Below are 23,179 nucleotides of genomic sequence, written 5' to 3'. Positions count from 1 at the left end.
TTTGAGTAATAATACTAACCTGCTGCTTCTTCCTGATCCTGGTCAGGCCAGTATGGGCAACAAATGATGAGGTAACAGATCTACATAGTTTTGTCCATTTTATAGTGCTAGGGATTAAACCCAGGGCCTCACATACACTAGGCAAGCACTCTACCCCTGAGCTATACCCCAGCCTATTTTGTCCATTTTATCTCTCACTCTTACTGCTTGAAAAGAAGCCTCAGGAACAGTCATTGTTTGCTCACTCTTATGTTACTCTGTTCTTCTATCACGCTGAGAGGATGGCTGGTTTGGGGTGAGGATGGGAAATAAATGGAGTCAGCAGTTACCGTTCCTCTAATTATCCCCAACCCTTCAATGGAGCATTATAGGTGAACATGTTTTGTGTTGATGGTATGGAAGAAAATCGAAGCAATGGAAAATGTAGCCTCCTGAATGGAGTGATAACCCTTTTATTGAGATCCATATGGCCACAGCAGTAATACCATCTCATCAAAACCACTCAGCTCAGAAAGTCTACACAGCAAACAGCAGCCAAGTGAGAGTGATCTAAGGTATAACAGAATGATGAGTAGACCGGATTGCAAAGAAACAGCTGTGTAGGTCAGACACATCCTTGCTCATGTAAACATACTAGGGAACTGTGTCAAGAAAGTGGGGTATTTCAGCTTACAAAATTCTGACTATGAAGTTCTAATCTATCTCTGAGATGCAGTATATGCCTTATTGTTACTGATGTCTGTAAGCAGGAAACACATAGGGAACATAAACATCAAAAATCTTTAAGTAATGTGTATGCTAAGATGCTTAATTGTGAATTTATTCAATAGAAATTTAGACAAAGCAAAACTCAAGTCAAGTTGGATGGTACACAGGTTTTATGGAAACAATAGTTCGTAACTTCTTGAGTTCAGCATTTCTCTATGTTCCTTCTAGAATGTGTCTTATTACTGCACCCTTCCTCCTTCATTCTTAGTCTTAACTCTTATCATAATGATAAATCTGATATTAGCCTTGTAAGTACTAATTAAGTTTATTGATCAGCCGGGCCTGGTGCTGTGCTGCTATCATCTCAGCACTTGGGAGAATAATATTGAGGCAAAGCAGAGTAGCTTAGTGCTATAGCCAAGTGTTACAGCTCAGTGTTGCAGCCAAGTGCCACAGATCTGAGGCACAGCTGAGCTTTACAGATCAGTGTGGCAAGTCTGAGAATCCAATGGTCAGTTGAAGAGGTGGAGAAAAAAACCTTTGTTACACCAGTGAGCACCAACAGGCTCAGAGGAGTCTGAGCACTCTACCAGAAATGAGAGCCTCCTTGTATAGGGATCTACAGGGAAGGCAAGCATGCTCACTGAAGCAGGGGACAGAGTTACAGAACATTCCTCAGAGGGGCAGATCTTAACAGCACCTTCTCGTAAGGGGCCAGAGCTTAACAGGACACTCCTGAAAGGTCACAGTTTAAATAGTCATAAACCATTTTGATACAATGGGCACAAACTGAGGCGTTAAAGAATACTTCTGAGAGGAGGCAGAATTTAACAGAACTTTCCTAGGAGGGGGCAGAACTTAACAGAACATTCCTGAAAGGTCACACAGTTCAGTCACAAACCATTTTTGATACATTTTGCAGGAGCCCAGTAACACAAACTTACATTTCCAATACAAAACATTCTGTGGGGGGAAAAAATGAAGTCAAGGCAAGGGCCTGTCTTATTGTACAGTAAGGCAGGAGGATCACAGAGTTTGGGGCTAGCCTAGGATACATAGCAAGACCCTGTCTCAAAAAAAGAGTTTATTGATTATTCCTAGCTGGTTGCTCTCCCTCAAGCCTTTAGTCCCCTTGTATTTCCTAAGTGAAGACCATTACCATTGCTCTTATTGCTCAAGTAAAAAAGCAGAGTATCAGACTGTCCCTGGGACTCACATGCAAATTAGCCACCTACTTTTGGTTTTTCCTGCACCATCAGTGATTTTCAAATTCCTTTTCTCACATCAGACTAGTCTTCACATTAAATTAAGATTTAAAAACACTCTTAACCAGAGATACAGAGATATGCAAACAAGAAAACACTTTCAAAGTTTGAGTTTGAGGGACATGGTGATTTAGAGAGGCTGTGTTCTGAAAGATGGATGTTAGGCCTTCCAAAAAGGCCAGATATGATAATGTTACCAAAGTCTAGAATCTGTCATCAGTCTCTAGGTCAGAAAATAGCTTGCAAATGGCCCAAAAATCACTTAAGCTAGCCAAATTCACAAGACACTGATAAATAACCAATGCCAGCTAATATTTACTCAGCTAATACTTACCCTATGTGTCAGATGCTGTTCTAAGCACTTTCTGTGATTCTATATTCAAAACAACCCTGAAGGGCTGGAGATTTAGCTCAGTGACAAAGTACTTGTTAGCATGCTTGAGGACCTGAGTTCAAGTCTCAGCACTACAAAAACAAATAACAAAACCTGTAAAATAAGTTTGGTTCATGTTATTATTATAAAGGTCATACAAATAGTAAATGACTATTTAAAAATTCGGAAAGGCTGGGGATTTAGCTCAGTGGTGCCGCTGCCTGCCTCACAAGTGCAAGGACCTGAGGTTGATCCCTTGTACAATAAGTAAAAAAATAAATGTTAGGAAAAAGATTTTAAAATGTTTTGAAAAATCTTTCAGAAAAGTAGAGCAATCTGTGAAGATAGGTGGAAATATTTAAATATAGAAAATGAAGCTAGAAATGATTTTTAGGAGAGCTCCAGAGAAAATAAAGATTTTTAAATGGTGATGGCAAGATTATGAAATAAGTAACATAAGAATTTCTTTCATATTCAAAAGACGTTTTAAGTTTCAAAGTGTCACCTGTATACCCAGAACAATGAATTAAAAAGGTTTCATACCAAAGTACATTTTGACATATCAGAAGACTGGCGGTAAAAGAGGATGTCTTGTAGCCAGATGCAAAGATACAGAAATCAACAGGAGGAAGTAAAAATGGCTTCTCCCACTATCACACTGAATAACCTACTAAGAAAGTTCTACTTCTCTTCCCCACAACCTTGTGCTCATAGGATTTGAAGCCCTGTTGTAGAAGGGAAGAACGCCTCCGCCAAGAAACTCTAATGTCATTCCAATGAATTGGAAACTGAAACTATAATCTGCCTATTTGGGGCTCCACAAGCTGCAAGGTTAAAGGCAGACAAGGGTTACTATGGCAGTGTAGTCATTAGTCCCCACCATGAAGGGGAAGCTGGGCTGCTGCTATATGATGGAGGGAGGATGATTATGCCTGCATCTCAACTGAGGCAAGTCCAAAGAGATAGCCAGCTCAAGAAAAGATAAGTCCATAGTGGACACAGTTAATTTTGGGAGTTATGGTTTGGGGCACTGCACTAGATAAAGAATTAGACCTAATCAAGGTGCTTAGAGGGACGATGGGACATAAAATGAGGGATAAAAAAGAAAGATACTTATTAACTTAGGCCTTTTGGCCACCTACAAATGTAAAAACTATTTTTGTTTTGTTTGCTTATTTGAGACAGGGTCTCACTGTGTAGTTCAGGCTGCCTTTGAGCTCACTGTACAGCCCAGGATGGGCTCCAACTCATGGCAATACTCCTGCCTCTGCCTCCCATGTTCTGGGACTACAGGTGTACACTACCACGGCCCAGCTACATTTTATATTATTCTCAATCTACAGTCCACCTGCACCTTATATAAAGAGCATTGGCATTGGCTAACATTTTAAATTCCATCAAAATGTGCTGATAGCTGATAGGACTATGTGGACTGTTGTACACTGACTACAATACAAGGATGATACGTGCATTTCTTGTACAGCAAGACACCAGGAAGGTATTGGTGCTTGAATTGTCTTTTCATTGTTCTACCAAAAAGAGAAGCCTACTAAGGAGACCACAGCAGGAAGGACCCAGAGTGTCCTTGTCAGGGTACACAATGCAGAGGTCCCTTTAGTCTTACTGAAGGAATTGAAATTGAGATTACGTGCTACTTGACAAGCAGTAAGGATTTTGATGGCCAATGTCAGCTGGAAAAGCAGAGACCGAAATGGAGTAAATAGTGAGATTTCTTTCTCCTCTACTCCTCCTTCTAGCCCCTAACACCAATAAATGTCCTAGAACCAGAAATCCTCTCACACAATCTTAAAGTGGCTTGGAGAAGAATGAGTGAGAACTGACTCTACTGTACTCCACTCTCCCTTTCAGTCCTGATGGCTATAAGTATGGCCGGCAATGGGAAAATATTTTCAATTCCCAAGTTTGAAACTAGGCCAGCCTAGACTTTGAATAACTTCAGAAACAAGAAAACTATGGAAGCCGCCTGGGATAAGGGGGAAATATTGAACATAATACAGAAAGAGCAATCACCAGAGGAAAAAATAAAACATTTGATGTTTGTATCCCCCTCCAAGTTCAGATTCCTTAGTAACCCGGTCACATAAAAGTAGTAAGTAGTTTATTATGTAATGGGAAGTCAGTGAATCAGAAAATTGAAATTTATGTGTTTGTTAAATACAATTGAGTAATCTCAGTTTAGTAAACTAAGCCTGGAGCAGATAATTGAATTTTCTCTAAATCATAATTTTGCATGAGATCATGTGTCTAACCAAATGTACCATTATATTTCTTGCTATTCCTTGATTTAAGATGTAAAATAAATGTATTGGCATGATTGCTTTTCACAAGACCATGTTGGATTTTGGAATCTTGGCTACTTTCTGTGGATCTATAAATCGTGGGTGCTTTCTTTGAGGATTTGCTTTTACTTGTGTTTCAAAGATTAACATCATAGTATTTCAAAGAAGAAGACTAAAGAAAATATGATCCTTCAGTTCCTCCCCTTTCCATTAAAAATTGAATATTGTGCTTGACTTTTCCCATTATCTGCAATCACTGCCCTTTGCAGGGAGTCCAAACATATAATTGTATTTCAGAGAAAAATAACTTTGAACAATCCAATGAAGATTCTTTTGGCCCACCTGATGTGTAACCATCTACCTTAACCTGTTCTATCTCTAACTCCAATTTCTAAAGCATCATTGGTGATATTTGTATGAGAATTATAATTCATTTTTATTTTTACTTATTTTTGTGTCACTGGAGATTGAACCTAGGGTCTCATGCTAACTAGACAAATGTTCTACCATTATCATACATCCCCAACCCAGGACTAATTTATGGAGTTTTCCTTCACACTGGAATATTTTAGGATACCGCAGCAAGTTAAAAATCTTCTGAGCCAGGGCTGTAGCTCAGTGGCATAGTACCTGCCTGGCAAGCACAAGGCCCTGAGTTTGATTACCGGTACCAAAAAATTAAAGAATCTCCTGTAACTATTTGTGGTATATTGATGTCATACCAAGGAATGCCCTAACCCAGGGATGGCAAACTTTTTAGAGCTTTCAATGTAACAAACTACCCACTGCAGCATATATGCCATAGGTTCGCCATCACTGCCCTCACCTCTTAACTCACGAAGGTCATAAGATAAAAAGAGGGAAAAAAAGTTTATGGTTATATTTTAAAGAAATCTCAGCTTTATATGCGCTACCTGAAAATGTAAGTGAATAATATAGCATTTAAAAAGGTAAGATTCATCAGAGAATGATCCTTTCACGTCACCACTGTTTGTTCTTACCCATCACATAATAATTTAGGTAGGTATTTATCTACTTCTAATAAATGGATAAGGTGTTGAAATGTAAAACATATTACTCAGCTATGGTGGCACATGCCTGGGAAGCTGAAGCAGGAGGATTGCAAGTTCCAGATCAGCCAGGGAAAATTAGCAAGACCCTGTCTCAGAATAAAAAATGAAAAAGGCCTGGGGATGGATATAGCTCAGTGTGAAGACCCTGGGTTCAAACCTCAGTACTGAAAAGGAAAGTTTCAAAGTCCAATTACAAAGGGAAAAAATAGCAAAGCTCTTCAAATGAAAGAAAATACAATTATTTGGCTCAGCAGGATTTCTTCCTATCCACGGACAAAAGCAGCTATGCAGTCACAATTGTTTGTGGGTTGTTTTGTTTTGTTTTATTTTGCTTTGTTTGGTACCAGGGATTGAACTCAGCACCTTGCGCTTGCAAGACAGGCCAGCCACAATAGTTTGAAAAAAATTTCTTCCTGGTCTTTCTTGTGATTCTTACATAAAACAAAATGTTATAACTATTGATAATTTTAAATGTATTAGGAATCTTTTTTGTTTGTTTGATTGTTTTTTTTTTTTTTGAAACAGGGTCTCACTGTATAGTTCAGGCTCACTATGTAGCTCAGGCTGGCCTTGAACTCGCAGCAATTCTCCTGCCTCTGCCACCGAGTGCTGGTATTATGGGCATGATCCAGCACACCCGGATTGTCTTAGGAATCTTTTGAAAATACTCATTAATTTTTCAAATGAAAGTTTTTATTAATCCAAGTACTAATTTATAATTAAGAAAATATTGGGGTTGGGGATTTAGCTCAGTAGTTCCACCACCTGCCTAGAAAGTGCAAGGTCCCAAGTTTGATCCCCAGTACCAAAAAAAATATTACTTTTTTGAAGTAGTAGTAGTAGGGATTAAACCCAGGGACTTTGCATTGGGCTACCTCTCCAGTCCTTTTTATTTTTTATTTTGAGTTAGGATCGGAGTCATGACATTGCCAGGCTGGACTTGAATTTGCAATCCCCCGGCCTTAGCCTCCCAGAGCGTTGGAATTACAGGCATGCTGGGATTATACACCTGGAGAATATTACATTTAAAAAAGTTACATTCATATTTTTAGATAAAATTTAATAAATGTGGATTTGTAACCCAGTATCACAGCAAGTACATAATCCTGGTAAATAGGAGCTGTCCCTAAAGTCAGTCAGAAGAGAGATATAAAGAAATATGAGTGGACCTAAGAAGAAAGGATATGGATATAGGCAATCTTTTTCTGATATAGGAGTCAGGGTATGGCAAATTGGCTAGGAAAATGAGTGGGACCTGTCAACTACAAGATCCCAGGGCAAGATATGCAGAACTTCTGGGGAGCTCCCATGAGATGTGGATAGCAGAAAAGAAGACCATCTGGATGTCCCAGGAATCTCACACCCTATTTCCCAGATGCAGTGTTTACTTTTATTTTTGCTTTTACCTTCTTTTTCTTTTGTTCAGCCTAAGTTTGCCCTGCAGAGCTAGTTTCTCCCATACCCATTCATCCTTCGCTTTTCAAATAGACTTTTGGCACTGTTTTTTGGCATGTCTCATCCACTTCTTTGTGCTAGGCAAGAAGGACCTAGAATACTTATGATTGGTGAGCCATTTGTAAAAAAAACTACCTGATAACAGTACTAGGATTGAATTCCTTCATGTGGAACTACATGCTCCACCTGTAAAAATATTTTTTTTAATTGACAAAATTTTATTACAACACTGTCATTATTTTATATTATTATCACCTCCTAGAAGTAAATTTATTCTTAAAACAGATTCATTCAGGCTGTTTTGACTGAGTAACCATTATAATTAATAATCAATAGAGCTTCAAAAAATTAGTGTGAATTTTGTTTTTTTATATTTGCATAAAATTATACAAAGCCTTAGATATCCTTTAAGATGACTATGGAGAAAAATGATATGGCTTGTTTTCTTGAATAATATGCACAAGATTTTCCTTGTTTTTCAAAAGTAAAATTGGTGCAGCACTACTGAGCTAAATCTCAGGCTTTACATTTCATATTTTAAAAATTTATCAACACACTAATCTTTGTCTTTATATGTTGGTCTATCAAATTGATGAATTATTTTGGTTCTCGTTTTCTTTGTTTTTTTATTTGAGAATTTATGAAATCTGTATATATGAGTAGCATGAAAAGTATTAAGGTCCATCCGTCATTCTTCTCTCTCAACTCTGCCTTCTGTAAACTTCCTTTTCTGTCACTACAGCTTGTTTGGTTAGAAATTTGTTAAGACAAATTTTGTTATGTTATCAATATATCTTTGTACCTATTTTCTACTGATAACGAATATTAATTAAGTAAATTTTTTACCATAACTATACTTAAATAAATGGATAATAAATCATTAATATCATTCAGTATCTGGTACATATTACAAATTCTCCAACTGCCTCAAACATATTTGTTTTTCTCAAATCACACAAATCACAAACATTCCACACATCACTGCACTGTTTTATTATACCAAAGTATATATTGTACTGTAGAAAATATGCACCGTGTATATGTGTGGGGGGTACGTTTTTACACATATGTGTACACTATTAAATGAGAAACATGATCATGAATGCGGTAGGATTTTGCACATTTGGCATATTGGTAGTTTCTCTGGCAACCTTATGATTTCTCTAAATTAGATGCTTGATTTAATTCATAGTCATTTGTTTGGGAAGAATATTAAATATGTATTGGTGTTAAATTCTATCATTATTCTTATAAAAATATAATAAAAATAAGTATGAGATATAATAAAAAAGAAACAGAAAAATGAGATCTTAAAAATGTGAACTCTTTTAGTTGTTTTTGGATTTCAAATATAAGTATATTTCTTTTCTGTGGGAAGTTTTGTTAGAAAATGTAAGTGATACAATCAACAAGCATATTATATTTATCAAACTAATAAGACCAGGCAGTTTATAAATCAAAAAATTTTGAGGACAGTTTCTCAACTATAATATGTAACTTTGTTTTATTTGTAAATACAGTATTTCAAAAATATTATACAAAAAGAAAATGAGAAAGAACATATAGTGTTTGAAGATCATGTCAAACTAATAATGTATTTGGATTATCAGTCTGTGTTGCATAAATTTTTATTTCATATCTTTTTTTGCTGTCATATATATATGTATATTTGAAATTTTTATTTAGTATCTTCATTTCTTGTTGTCATGTATGATTGCAATCTTTTAAAAAAGAGCAAATCAACAAATCTAATGCTACTATGTAAATCTATCCTAATGGTTCTTCCAAAGTAAATTTCTATTTTTGATAAGGGTAAACTTCACTTATATATGGAATTTAAGCTGTCAAAATTATAGAAGTAGAGAACAGAATGTTTTCCAAGAGCTGACAAAAGGACAGGAGATACATGTTGCTAACTTTCAGTGATAAGATGAGTAAATTCTGGGGAACTAATAATGTATAGCCTGATGACTCTAGTTATTAATACAGGATTATGTACTTGAAATTTGCTGAAAGCATGGATATTGTGTTTTTCTTACTATAAAAAAGATAAAGACATGTAATGCTGGATGTTGTAATTAGCATGATTTGGGTAATGATTTCACAATGTATATGAATATCAAATATCACATTATATATCTTTTTTTTTTTGGTACTGGGGATCGAACTTGGGTCCTTGTGCTTGCAAGGCAGGCAATGGAACCACTGCGCTAAATCCCCAGCCCTCACATTATATATCTTAAAATTTTTAAAAAAGTAAAATTTTAGGCAAATATATCTTTGGCCACTTTGTAGTGTACTAATCTAATTCTTTTTAATTTGCAGGCACAATCTTGCTAAGTCACTAGTTCCCTGGGTAGGCTGCAACTTGTTAGCCTCCCAGAGGGCTGGGATCACAGGTGTACAGCACCACCACATCTAGTAATACAATCTTAAATATCAGTGTATTCTATACAACCTTTAATCTGATTAAAATTCTTAGAAAATGTGAAAGAATGTGTTATCGCTTCAAGTGAAAATTTGGAGATGAAGATAAAATAGTTTTATCCTTGGAAGAGTTATCAATAAGGGGTAAACTGAAGAGTAAAGAAGTTGATGATTTGTAATTAACCTAAGGAGGACAGAACAGAAAGGGAGGCAATCTTTCCCTGACAAGCAGATCTATGTTGGTGAGTGAATACAGCAAGCCCAAGATATAGCAGGCCTCAATTAGGGCAACCAAGAAGAAATGAGAAAAGAATAGAGAAGCCTTACTTTGGGTGAAATGTGGTGCTGTTACAGGAAACAGCATGGGCTCATTCTTGTTTGTTGTGTGGAACCCAGGGGAAAGAGGAGGAAGGATGTTATATTCACTGTACCAATTACCCAGAATCTCTCCTGGACTCCACAGGCATATTCCCAATGGGACTCTGAGCTTGGGGAGACAGTAGCTTACATTTAGGGCTTGAATGTTTGGTTGCTTAAATTGATTAAATGGTACAAAAAGAGGTATCTAAAGGAGGGTAAGTTTCTGATAGGCAATAACTAGGTTTTTCTTTCAAGAAAACTAGAACTGAATATGAATTAAAATCATTCGAGGAAATCTAGGGCTATTGATGATCTGAGCTTGTCTGCAAGAAACTCCAGTGTTTTAAAACATTTGTATTTTATCAGGGACAAAATTCACTGTCAAAACCTCATCTCTGGGAAACTGTGCAGCTTACCTATTTTAGGTCAAAGGTATTCCCTAGTGACATTTACATAAAAATTGAATATGAGGGAAAGACTTGTGTTGCACACATGCTGGTGGTAATGGCTTGAATGTGATTTTTAGCCTCGATTCTAATCACATGCCCAAAGATGTTTTAAAGCTAAGAAACCTGGCAGTTTCCATTTCCAAGAACCATGAAGTACTTGAACAAAAGTGGAAATTTAGAGCCCAGCACAGTGGCACATGCTTTTAAACCCAGCTGCTTGGAAGGGTGAGGCAGAAGGATCCAAATTCCAGCCCAGCCAGGGCAGTTTAGCAAGGCAGTCTCAAAAAATAAATAGGGGTGGGAGTGTACATCAGTGGTAGAGCACTTGCCTAGCGTGCACAAGGTACTGAACTCAATCTCCAATACTCCAGGTAGTTCAAGATACCGGGATTTCAGATATGCAAGACTAAATCACGGGTACTTGAGGTATTGTTAGGTAACCATTTCACTGAGCTAAATGGTTGCCTAGCAACTCTGAGAGTGAAAGCAAAAAATCTAAGTATTACACTATAGACTGTTAAATGCATAAAAGGAGCACTTGGTTAGCATGTGCGAGGCCCTGCATTCGATCCTCAAAAATAAAAAGGAAACATGGCAAATAGTATTTACGGCAAAAGTAAAAACAAATATAGAAAATAAGAAGTAAAAAATATCTATCTGTTGAATACAAATCTTACATTTTAGGTAGGTAAAACTACAGCTGAGGTGTAGTTTTCTTTTGTTTTTTTGGTTTTTGTCGTCCCGGGGAAATCAAGCCTGCCCTGCTGAGCAAGCGCTCCACCACTGAGCTATGCTATTATAACCCCGGCCAGGGATCAGGTGTTTGCATGAACAGCTCGGGCCAAGGAGAAAGTTTTCCAACCAGTCTCCAGAATATTTCTGGAGTGGGGCAATGGAAAACAGCCAAAAGATTTCTGATTAACCAAATCCTCCCCAAAGAAACTCTCCTCGGGCTGTGAGCGTCTCAACGTAGTAGGTCCCACTAGTGGCCTCCACTTCAGGCCTCAGAGAAGTGGCGGGCGCTCCTGGTGGCTAGGCAACGGTCCTCGCATTCTCCGCTGTTAGCCCCGCCTTTTGAGGCGCTTCCGCCACAGCGCGCCTCACAATTCCCCTTGTCATTGGCTAACGTCATGCTGGGGATGGGCGGGGGAAAGGCGTCAGGCTGTGCTGTCACTTCCGGCCCGGGAGCGCGCGGGTTGATTCGTCCTTCCTCAGCCGCGGGTGCTCGCAGCTCGGAAATGGCGGGTAAGTTCCCGGGAAAAGTTTACCAAGGGGAGGAGGCGGGCAGACACGGGGAAAAATGCTGAGACGGCGGTGACAGTGCCCGCCTGGAACTTTCGGGCTCTCGCCTGGGTTCCAGAAGGCCTGCTTTAGTCGGGGAGCGTGGAACTCCGAGTCTAGCCGTTGCTCGCTGCGGTCCGCGCCCCCGCCCCCATCTGCTCGGGGTTCTGCGGTCTGAGAACTGCCCGATCCCTCCCGAGGGCCGGGAGCCGAGGCAGAGCGTCGAGGTTTGGCTTTGGAAAGATAAAGAATCCTTGGGCCTGCTTTTTTTCCTGTTCTTTTGGCTACCTCAGCTCTACCACATCTGGTCCCCCCGTCTGCTGATTTTAAAGCGCAAATCCTTCAGGTCTCTGTCCACCTTCCACCACAGACAGCTTCGGAGCCGGCTCTTTGGAGCAGTCTATCCCTGCACTGGGACGGGATCTTGACAGTCTGGAACCGTCTTCTTAATCTCTTAACACTTTAGGGTACCTAGGATCGTAGATGTCCCGTGAAAAACACGACGTTCGAGCACCTTTCCTTCATCTAAACGTCTCTTTAAACTTTTACTATAATCTGTTGTGTTCTACTCTGCGCTCTTTATTATCTTACGCTTACAACGTTTAATAACTTAAAACTGCTATTACTTTATAGTTATATTGAGATTGTTTAGTGTGTTTATTTTTTTCAAATTACCTGTCTTTTGAAGTGATTGGGCAGTTTTAAAAATATTTTTCCTCCAGTGCCTTCGTACTAGGGTCACTGCACGTTAAACCTTTCACTTTTATAAGTATACTGGATAGATGAGCTGTAGCATAAATCTACAGATGTTAAAGGAAGGAATGTTCTGTCAGAGACCTTGGGGTATGCTGGTACCACAAAAGGAACGTATGTACTGTATGTACATATTTTTAAAAATTACATCAAAGTTCGTATTATAGCACCATCACTTAGTAGTTGGGTGTCTTTCAATTTATTTATTTATTTTTGTAGCCTTTTTTGGTTTGGGGCTAAAATCCAGGGCCTCCACACTGAGCTATGTACATTCCCAGCCTTTACATTTTTTTTTTTTTATTTTGAGACAGGGTCTTATTAAGTCTTCTAGCCTGAGCTCAAACTTGGATCCTCCTCCTTCAGCCTCCCAGAGTACTGGGATTACAGGTACACACCACTATACCATACTACCTGCAGTTTTGTTAAGTAGGTGTTTTATCAACTCAGTTTCATATTTAAAACCTCAGGTTTAGGAAAGAAGTGTGGCGGAGCCATGCCCTGTGTTCAATTCCCAGTACAAAAAAACAAAACTAAACTAAACTAAAACCCACAGAACTGTGGGGATTAAGTTAACATATGATTGATTTCACATACAGTATTAGATTGTGTTGCTGAGGTTATACATAAATTCCTTGAGGTAGTTTCCATAATGTTTGTTTTGTAGATTAGGGTCAGAGAGTTTTAGTAATGTCTCTAGTTCATAGAACAAGTAAGTAATAGTGAAGCCAGGAAGGCCTGGATTTGAATCGAGAAATTGTTTCCAAATCATTAATCTGTACCGTCTCATACCTTCCCATTTCCTGTGTGTTTTAGCTATTTTTTGAAGTTTATGGATTGTGTTCCTTTTCTATGTTCTGCTCTGTTTTTTGTTTTGTTTTGTTTTTTAAGATGAGATTTTGCAATATTGGCCAGGCTGGTCCCGAACTCGGGCTGAAGTAACCCCCCACCCCACCGCAGCCTCCTGAGTAGTTACTACAGGCCTGTGACACCAATCCCAGCTAATGTTTCTTTCCTCAGTTTTTATGATCATTTTGTCAGGAGATTTATTGTCATTTACCTGGAAGTTTTCTCTTGATAGTGGTTTATTCTGGTGTTACTTGTTATATATATTTATGGATATCCACTATGTAATAAAACCATTTGGTTGTTCTAGTGGCCCAGATTTATGACTATGCATACGTGGTAAAAAAAAAAAAAAAGTTTTAATACACTGGAAAGCTTTTTCCTTCTTGCCCGTCCCTATTCTTATTCTAACTAACCATGGTTATCAGTTATTTTTGTATTCTTTTTGAGGTAATCTATACATTATCAGTTTTTTAATAGCTATTTTACATCTCTCTGGGTTGAATTTGCTCAGTATTAGAAATGAAATGCTATTGGAATTATGGAAGAACATTCTTGGTTTCGTATATCTGATAATAGAATTAGTGACATCCTTTAGCATTATTTTTTCATTTTAAAAATTATTTTTCATTTTCATTTTTTGGTGCTGGGGATTGAACCCAGGGCTTCATGCATGCTAAGTACATTCTGTACTACTAAGCTACATCTTCAGCCCTCTATTTCTTTTAAAGGGCTACTTAGATATAAATCATAGCAAGTAATTTGTGTCAGTATTAAATGTTTGACAACTATTAGTATATTAATTTTCATGCTTATTTGTGTAAAGCATTCATAATTCATGAACTCCAAAGATGTTCTTTTAATTCATGTACTCTTATGATCTATGGGCACATTCAAATTGTTCCACTTCTAGTAAGAACGCTACTTGTAGCTGGGCATGATGGCACACACCTGTAATGCCAGTTCTCTGGGAGCCTTAAGGCAGGAGGATTTCAAGTCAGGCCCAGCCCAGCTACTCAGCGAATTAGTGAGACCCTGTCTCAAAATGAAAACTAAAAAAGGCAGGGCTGTAGCTCTGTTTGAAGGCCCTGGGTTAAATTCTGAGTACCACCAAAAAAACCCAAAACAAAAAGCACTACTTGTTTGTTTGCTTTTTTTTTTTAATACTACTTGTATGTTACACTGTTCAAATTATTTGCAACCAAACATTTAAAAATCTTTTCTTTTAGGATTTGGTGCTATGGAGAAATTTTTGGTAGAGTATAAGAGTGCAGTAGAGAAGAAACTGGCAGAGTACAAATGTAACACCAACACAGCAATTGAACTAAAATTAGGTATGTATGCTATTTCCAAGTGATAATATGTGTGTGTACTATGTATATATATCACTTTCATTCCCCCATCACCACCCTTGTCCTGCCCTCCCCACTAGTTTCACATTGTGGGAGGGTTCAATGTGTGTAACACATTTTGATTGTATCCATTCCCCATTATGCCCTTTAAACCGCTTGGTGCGCCCTCTTATTCTTTTCCTCTTGTCTAATAAAAGTCTGCCTTTTACTTTCTTGTCATCTTTTTTTAGACTCCATACATTAGGGAGAACTTGTGATATTTATCTTTATGTGTCTGGCTTATTTTATTTAACATGATGGTCTCATTCATCATGATCCATCTGTTTTTATTCAAATGACAAAAGTTTGTTCTTTATGGCCAAATAATATTCCACTGTATATACATGCCACATTTTCTTTATCCATTCATCTGTTGATGGGCTTCTAGGTGGTTCCTTATCTTGGCTATTATGAATTGTGCCATAAAAAAACATGAGTATGCAGGTATCCCTATATCTGCTATACTTTTACTTTAAAAAAGTATAGGCAGGCTGGAGATTTAGCTTAGTGGTTCTGCCACCTGCCTTGCAAATACAAGGACCTGAGTTCCATCTCCAGTACCAAAATAAAATGAAACAAAAAAAAGTACAGGCAAAAGCCTATAAAAGTAATAGACAATAACAAGTGTTGGTGATGGTATGGGGTAAACACTCATATAATGCTGGTGGAAATGTAAAATGATGTACCTATTAGAAAACAGTTTGACAGATTCTTTAAAAAATTAAACATAAATTCTATGACCTAGCAGTTCTACTCCTAGTTATTTACCTGTCCAAGAGAAATGAAAAAACTTGTGTCTATATGAAAACTTGTCTGTGAATATTCATAGGAGCATTGTTTACATTATTTACAATAATTTAAAAAAATGCAAACAGCCAAAAATTAACTGGTGAATGGGTAAGGTATGGTATATATGATGGATTTTTGGGGGGGTGGTGCAATAGGGATTAAATTTAGGCTCTTCATATTAGGCTACATCCCCACCTCTTTTTAAAATTTTAAGATAGTCTTGCTGAGTCTTGCTGAGTCTCCTGGTTAGGCTTGCACTTATGACCCTTCTTATTTAGCCTCCCAGAGTGCCGGGATTACAGGTGTGCACACCACACTTGGCCAATGGAATACTATCTGACAATAAAAAGGAATGAAGTTTTGATACTTATCACAATTTGGATGAACCTCAGAAACATGCTAAGTAGACAGCTGGGGGTTTAGCTCAGTGGTGCCGCTGTCTGCCTCTCAAGTGCAAGGACCTTAGTTTGATCCCTGGTACCAAAAAAAGAAAAAAAGGTAGCCAGACAAACACACCATATTGTATTATTCTATTTGTATGAAGTGTTCAGAAAAGACAGATCCATAGAGACAAAGCAGACCGAAGCAGACCAGTCATTCCCTGGAGCTGGAGCTAAGAAGGGAGAATAACTGCAAATAGATCTGAAGTTTTTTGTGGCAATGGAAATGTTTTAAAATAGATCATGGCATAACTAAATATTCTTTAATTGTACACTTAAGTGAAAAATATATACTCATGAATCCTGGCTCTATTCCTTTCCATGTGTTTGTTTTCTCATTTGTAAAATGGAGTTAATAGTACTTCATAATGGTTATAAAATTTAACCATGAAGTTAAAATTAAACAACTTGATTTATAGAAAACAGTAAATGCTAGCTGCTGTTATAGGAAACGGTGAAAACATAACAAAGGAGCTAACAATATCCTAAATTTTCGCTACACAGAAAATACTGATTTAGATTTTTCTGTGCATACATTATTCTCTAAAACTAGGAGTCTGTTGTATAGGCTGCTTTTCTGTAATTTTAAAATGTCTTGAATATTGTTTTTTGTGACTATATGTAGATCTGTCTCTTGAATTATACAGATTACTATATCATAAATATACCCTTTGGGGATTTGGAGGGTTTCTTTTGCTATTAAAAATAATTTTTAATTAATATCCATTTGCATACCTTTATCTGTTTATATTTTGATAGAATGTATAAGTACATACTGAAATGCTAGGACAGAGTTTTTCAATTTCAGCATTATTGACATATTGGGTTAGATTTTTTTTGTTGCAGGGGGCTCTCCGATGCATTATATGATGCTTAACATCCTATTGCTGGAGCTCCAGTGGCGCAATTGGTTAGCATGCGGTACTTATTTAACATCCTATTGCTAGTCTCTACTCACTAGATACCAGTAACACTTTATATAATGATGAACCTCAAGCTTCGAGAAAAAGAAGAGCAAATCAAGCCCAAAGCTTATACAAGGGAGGAAATTATAAAAATTAGAGCAGAAATTAATGCAACAGAGACTAAAACAACAATACAAAGAATCAATGAATTGTAGAGTTGGTTCTTTGAAAGATTATATAAAATTAACAAACCCTTAGCCAACCTTTTCAAAAGGAAAGACTCAAATCTATACAAATTAGGAACGAAAAGGGTGAAATCACAACAGATTCTGCTTAAATCCAGAAGATCATCAATACCTACTTTAAGAACCTGTATTTAGCTGGGCGTGGTGATGCATGCTTGTAATCCCAGCATTCAGGAGGCTGAGGCGGGGGGATTGCTGTGAGTTCAAGACCAACCTGGGCTACATAGTGAGTTCCAGGTCAGTCTCAACTACATAGACCCTGTCTCAAAAGAAAAAAAAAAAGGAACCTGTATTTAATAAGATGGGGGCTGGGGATCTGGCTCAGTGGTTCATGTTCTTGCCTCACAAGTGCAAGAACCTGAGTTTGATCCCCAGTACCAAAAATAATAATAAGATGGAAAATACAGAATAGATACATATGAATTACAAAAACTGAATCAAGAAGATATAATTCTAAATAAACTAATATCAGCCAATGAAACTGAAGATGTAATTAAAAAGAAACAAACTGATAGTCAATAATATTATTTTATCACCAAAAAACATTCTACTCAATCATAACATCTTAGTAGACAGAGCTTTGTTTTACCCATTCAGTCCTTACACCTGGCATTTCTGATTTTCTTCACCAATATTAGCTTTGCTTATTCCAGGACTCTTCTTTTCCTTCCTTTCCTTTGCTTGCTTTTTTGGTGGGGGGTGCTGGGAATTGAACACATTCATTAGTAACTACATGCATTATCCTTGAAATACATCCTCAACTGTGTTCTAAAACTTTTTATGTACTTTATGATTGAGCATGTATTTTGGAGAATGTCCCATGTATAGCTGAGAATGTGTATTCTAATGTTGTGGGGCAGAACAGTCTGTAGACATCTGAATCCATTTGTTTAAAACTTTGGTTCAGTTTTGATATTTCATTGTTGATTTTTTTGTTTGGTTGATCTGTCTATTTGTAACAATGGAGTATTGAGGTCCTCCATTTCAACTGTATTAGTGCTTATTTAATTTTTCATGTCCATTAATATTTGTTTTATACAGTTGGCTGCACTGCTATTTGGTACATATGTATTTTATGATTGTTATCTCTTCCTCTTGGATCATTCCCTTTACAAGGTTGCAGTGACCTTCTCTGACTCTCTTAATCAGTTTTGGCTTGAAATCTACCTTCTTCACAAACAGAATAGCTACCCCTGCTTTTTTCTAGATTCACGTGGCATGGAATATTGTTTTCCACCCCGTGACTTTAAGTCTATGAATTTATTTTTTAATTAAATGTGTTTCTTGTATGCAGCATTTGTTGGATTTTGCTGCTTTTTGGTTTTTTGAGACAGGGTCTCACTATGTAGTTGAGACTGATCTGGAACTATGTAGCCCAGGCTGGTCTCGAACTCACAATAATCCCCCTGCCTCAGCCTCCTGAGTGCTGGGATCACAGGCGTGCACCACCATGCCTGGCAGATCTTGCTTCTTGATCCATTCTGCCAGTTTGTTTCTTTTGAATGGTAAATTGAGACCATTAATATTGATGGCTATAACTGATAATGTATTGTCTTATCTCTGTCATGTTATTTTCCTGAAGTTGGCTTCTTTCTTTCCTTTTCTGTTTAATTTCTTGCTTTTCCTGGTGGATTCATTCTGTTGGAGTTCATGGAGTTGTAATACTTTCATCTCTTTCTAGAATATACCCTTCAGAACACGTTGAAGTTCTGGTTTGGTGTCATGAATTTCTTCAGGTGTTCTTTGTCATGGAAGTATCTTATTTGGAAAGATAGTTTTGTAGGATAAATCGGTCTAGGTTGGAGGTTGGTTTTTTTTTTTTTTATTGCTTGAAATACTTCACTCTAAGCTTCCTTGATTTGAGGTTTTGTGTTGAGAAGTCTGCTGTGATTCTGATGGGCTTTCCTTTATAGTTGATTTTTCTTTTCTTTAACAGCTTTTAATATTCAGTCCTTGTGTTGAATTTTTGGAATCTTGACTGTTATATGCCTTGGTGCATTTTATTTGTTTGGCTAATTGGAATTCCATATGCTTTACTGATCTGTATGTCAAGTTCTTTTTCCCTGTTAAAGTTTTTCTGCCATTACTTCTGTGACTAGGTCTTTTAGGTTACTTGCACTATCTCCTGCTTTTTCATTGACTTATCATTCTTATGTTATTCTTCTTTGCATCATCTGGCAGCTGCTTGATTGATTTCTTGTGGTTCTTTGCTATTTTTAAGAAATCTTTCTTTTCATGATTGCTAACTGCAATCTTGTCTTCTGTGTCTGGTATTCTGTCCTCACATTGGCTCATTTGCTGCGTATACTTTTCAGTGGAGCTTTTAATCTACTGGATATCTGTTTGACTCTGTTTTGTGGATTCCTTTTCGTTCCTATGCTGGGCATTCATAGTTTCCATCGTTTTCTGAACTTTTTTTTTTTTTTTTTTGTACCAGGGATTGAACTCAGGACCTTGTACTTGCGAGAGGCAGGTGGTGGCACCACTGAGCTAAATCCCCATCCTATTTTTTTTAATCTGTATCTGCTCTAGAGTCACTAAGTGTGTCTTTCATTCTGGTCACCATCTCTGTAGTTATCTGAGGTGTTTTTTTCTGCTTTGATTTTTTTTCTAGAGCCTTGTTCATCTGCTTGGTTGCTTATACTGTTAACCACTTCATAGAGTCCATGATGAGTGGCTTTCAGATTGTTCCACCTCATTGCTTTCTAGGTTTGCCTTTGGTGAGCTGGAAGTTGGGGTGGGGGGGTGTTGTGTCTTGTTTATGTGTCTTCTCATTTTCTTTTTTTGTTTAAGTTTAATTCCTGTGTTGATGCTTGTAAATTGCTTATGGCAAATAGCTTTATTGCCAGTGTTCAGAACCCTTAGGAAATGACTACTTCTCAGAGTTGTCTTCCAGGTGTAGTTGGCTTTTGGGTTTTCAATCTGTAACAAGATCTTACCTCTTTGATTTATTGAGGATGAGAAGTTTTTGCCTACTTGGCCCAGCTGCTGGTTCTTTGGCACTGGCCAGTAGTTGCACTTTTATTTTTTAAGACCCTTAGGCTTTCAGTCTTGGTATATCAGGAAAAACAACTGTTAAACACAATTATGTCACCTTGTCTAAAGTAGTACAGTCAGCAGTATCAGTAGCATCAAATACAGGCTAGAAAATAACAAACTAGTAACTATTAATTTGCCACCTTTAGCCATATGAACTGGGTTTATGGTTATATAACAAAATTTAAAAATGAACTGGAAAATTTTATGCAATAAATAAGTCCTTAATAGGGCAAATACCCTTATGGGAGAAGATTTAAAAGAGGTTGGGTGGGGGGAGTAGAGAAATAGAAAAGGAAGAGATTAGAAGCAAGGCTGGTGGACCAAGGAAGATCGTACAAACTTTGGGAAGCTGGTGAAGAAGACAAGAGGAAAAGAAAAGGGAAGAAATAAAAACAAGAAGAGAGCAACAACAACAGAACAAATTAGAAACTATGTTCGAACAAATAAAAAACAAGAACAAGAATCAGAAAAGAGGAAAAAGCAAGAGGAAAAAAGTCTAGTTCAAGGCGTATTTCTTTTGTCACTGGTAGACAACGTGGGCAAGAGTCTAGAGCTGAATTAATTAATCCCAGCAAGCCAGCTGTAATTTTACAGTAGTACAGTAGATAATCCCAGCTGGCTTGTACCTTTAGTTACCCTGAAATTCGGGCTGGTTTCTGGCTATGAGGTTGAAACTGAATTTTTTGAGTCTACTACAGTCTTTGTGGGAAAGACCTCCTGCTGGCTTGAACTCAGCTTCCTGACCTCCTGTTGACTTGAACTCAGTTGCCCTGTAACTTTTTTTTTTCTTTCTTTCTTTTTATTGAGTTTATTGGTACAATCTAGGTATACAGTACAGTTACATTCATCATTGGGATCCTGTACCTTTACATGACAGTTCTTGATTCTCATTTTTCCCCTTGTCCCTGCCCTCCCTTCACCCCCTCATCCCCTCCCCATTTACAAACATTTTATTTCCATTTTTCACTTTCTCATATTTTTTTCCTCTCCCTTATTACCTTTCCCCCACCCTTCCCACTTTCCCTACACCTTTAGCCCTTTACTTCCTATTTCACATTATTAATTATCTCATTAGGATCCTGTGTATTATTATAGTTTTTCACACCAAAGAAACTATTTGATATTTCAGTTAAAAAAAATTTCTGTATGAACATTAAAAATAGGGAATCCTAAAATAAAACTAAAAGAAAAGTAAAAGAAAAAAGGCAATGATGTAACATTAAAATAATCCTTAATTCTGGAGATGAAAATGGTCCCTTAACGTATTTAAATTGCTTCCTGCTCTTGTATTCTTATCTTATTCTTTTTTTCATTATTTAGAGAATACTTTATTAGTTTCTGTAATCAAACCCATGTAGATATGACCTTACATATTTAGTACAATGCATTACCCCTGTACACATGGAAAAAAAAATTTTTAACATTTCTAGACCAATATGGCTGTCCATTTCTGTACAACGCCAACTCAACACAGTAAATTGGGATAACTTTTTCCAAAGTTGGGCCTGTAACTGTTTTGAGTTATGAGCTCAGTTGGCCCCTCTCCAATATGGCTATTGGCCAATCACCCTCTGAACCCGAATAAATTACCAGCTCCTGCAGTCTGTTGTGTCCACTATTCTGTTCCGCTGGTGTGTTTCTTGGAGGCCTCTGGAGTTGCCAGTAGTTACTGTCCATCTGCAGGTTTGAACTGCTGTTCCCATGCCATGAGTCCAGGCTCTGGAAGAAAGCACTTCGTGTTATCTCTCTCTTCTTCATTGAATTCTCTCTCTTCGCTATTCCCATTGACTTCAGTTCTCACTTCAGATTCTTCCTGGATCCTGGGGACTCACTTTTCTCCTATTCAATTTGTTTCTTTTTATTGCTGAATATTATTCTATTATTGATGATGTATCCATATCATTATTCACCAGCTAGTAGGTATTTGGGTTGCTTCTAGTTTTTGTTTATAACTGCTAAAAATGTTTTTTGTAGTAGTTTTCTGTGGATATATGAGTTTATTTTGGGTAAATTCTGAGGAGTGAATTTAAAGGATCACAGGGTAGTTGTGTGTTTAACTTCATAAGATACTTGCCAGGTTGATTTTCAAAGTAGTTTTATACTCCTATAAACAATGTATTAGAATTCTGGTTATTCCATACCCTTGCAGCATTTGGTGTTTTCAGTGTTTAAAATTTGAGGCATCCTAGTGGATGGATGTAAAATGGTATTTTATGGTTTTAATTTGGCCTTTACCTGATGACTAATGTTACTTAACATTTTTTCCTGTAATTATTAACGATTTGTATATCTGCCTTTCAGACTCCTTTTTAATTCTTTCTCTCCCTCTCCCTCTCCCTCTCCTAGTCTCTTCCCCTCTCTTCCCCTTTACCCTCTCACTCCTGTCCTCCTCTTTCCCTCCCCTTGATCTCTCTTTCAAACTATGATATTCTGACTTTATGAGTTTTGGATGTCCTTGTGTTCTAGAACCAAAGCAAAGCATTGCACATCCTAATAGGAAAAAGTTTAGCCTCTTGTTGAGGGGTTGCCATTTGTGAAAAGGGAAGTTGGAATGAATGTGTCTGATTCAGGAGACTCAGCACATAACTAAGTATAGGTATCTATAATTTCCATAACTTTCCACTATCCTGTCTTCCTCTGCCTTCTCATTTTGAAATTGGAGTGTTTGTCTTTTTGTTGCGATTTGTAGGTGTTAAACATATATTCTGGATGAGTCCTTTCTACATATTTTCCTCAGTCTGTGGCCTGCCTGTTCATTATCTAAACACAATGTCTTGATGAGCAAAAGTTTTTATTTTTGATAAAGTTTAATATATTAATTTTTTCTTTTTAATAATATATTAATCCATAAAATGTATATTAGTATTTTCCAGTTCTTAGAATAATATATTTCCATAAAATGTATATTAGTATTTTCCAGTTCTTAGCTAAAATATTCATCTGCCAAGGAGGTCATGAAGATCTTGTATATTTTTTTCTGAAAGCTTTGTAGTTTTAGCTTTTTATAATTAGATCTATGATGTATCTCACATATTTCATGAATAGTGTAAGGAAGAGTATCTGTTGTTCCACATGGCTATCCT

The 23,179-nt window shown here is 37.2% G+C and overlaps 2 protein-coding genes across 5 annotated transcripts in view; one reads left to right on the top strand and one right to left on the bottom strand.

Moving 5' to 3' along the window:
- The window catches only part of Slc25a12 (solute carrier family 25 member 12), a 117,727-nt gene extending 95,913 nt beyond the window's left edge, over window positions 1-21,814 (bottom strand). Inside the window, exon 1 of the mRNA XM_010606989.2 lies at window positions 21,687-21,814. Within this exon, the coding sequence (XP_010605291.2) occupies window positions 21,687-21,773 (87 nt within the window). The 5' untranslated portion in view covers window positions 21,774-21,814. The remainder of the gene's footprint in view (window positions 1-21,686) is intronic.
- Window positions 11,535-23,179, top strand: part of Hat1 (histone acetyltransferase 1) — a 51,764-nt gene continuing 40,119 nt past the window's right edge. The window contains exons 1-2 of one of the 4 annotated variants that reach the window (XM_010606984.3): window positions 11,535-11,655; window positions 14,517-14,621. In XM_010606984.3, the coding sequence (XP_010605286.1) occupies window positions 11,541-11,655; window positions 14,517-14,621 (220 nt within the window). In that variant the 5' untranslated portion in view covers window positions 11,535-11,540. Of the gene's footprint in view, window positions 11,656-11,781; window positions 11,919-11,944; window positions 12,038-12,800; window positions 12,832-14,516; window positions 14,622-23,179 lie in introns of those variants that run through there. The other 3 variants (XM_010606988.3, XM_033756256.1, XM_010606986.3) reach the window with 3 other exon arrangements.

The sequence above is a fragment of the Fukomys damarensis genome, unplaced genomic scaffold (genome assembly GCF_012274545.1).
Source record: "Fukomys damarensis isolate Sample0158 unplaced genomic scaffold, DMR_v1.0_HiC HiC_scaffold_26, whole genome shotgun sequence".
Taxonomy (NCBI): Eukaryota; Metazoa; Chordata; class Mammalia; order Rodentia; family Bathyergidae; genus Fukomys; species Fukomys damarensis.
The sequence above is the reverse complement of the archived record's forward strand: the minus strand, read 5'-3'. Positions and strand labels throughout refer to the sequence as shown.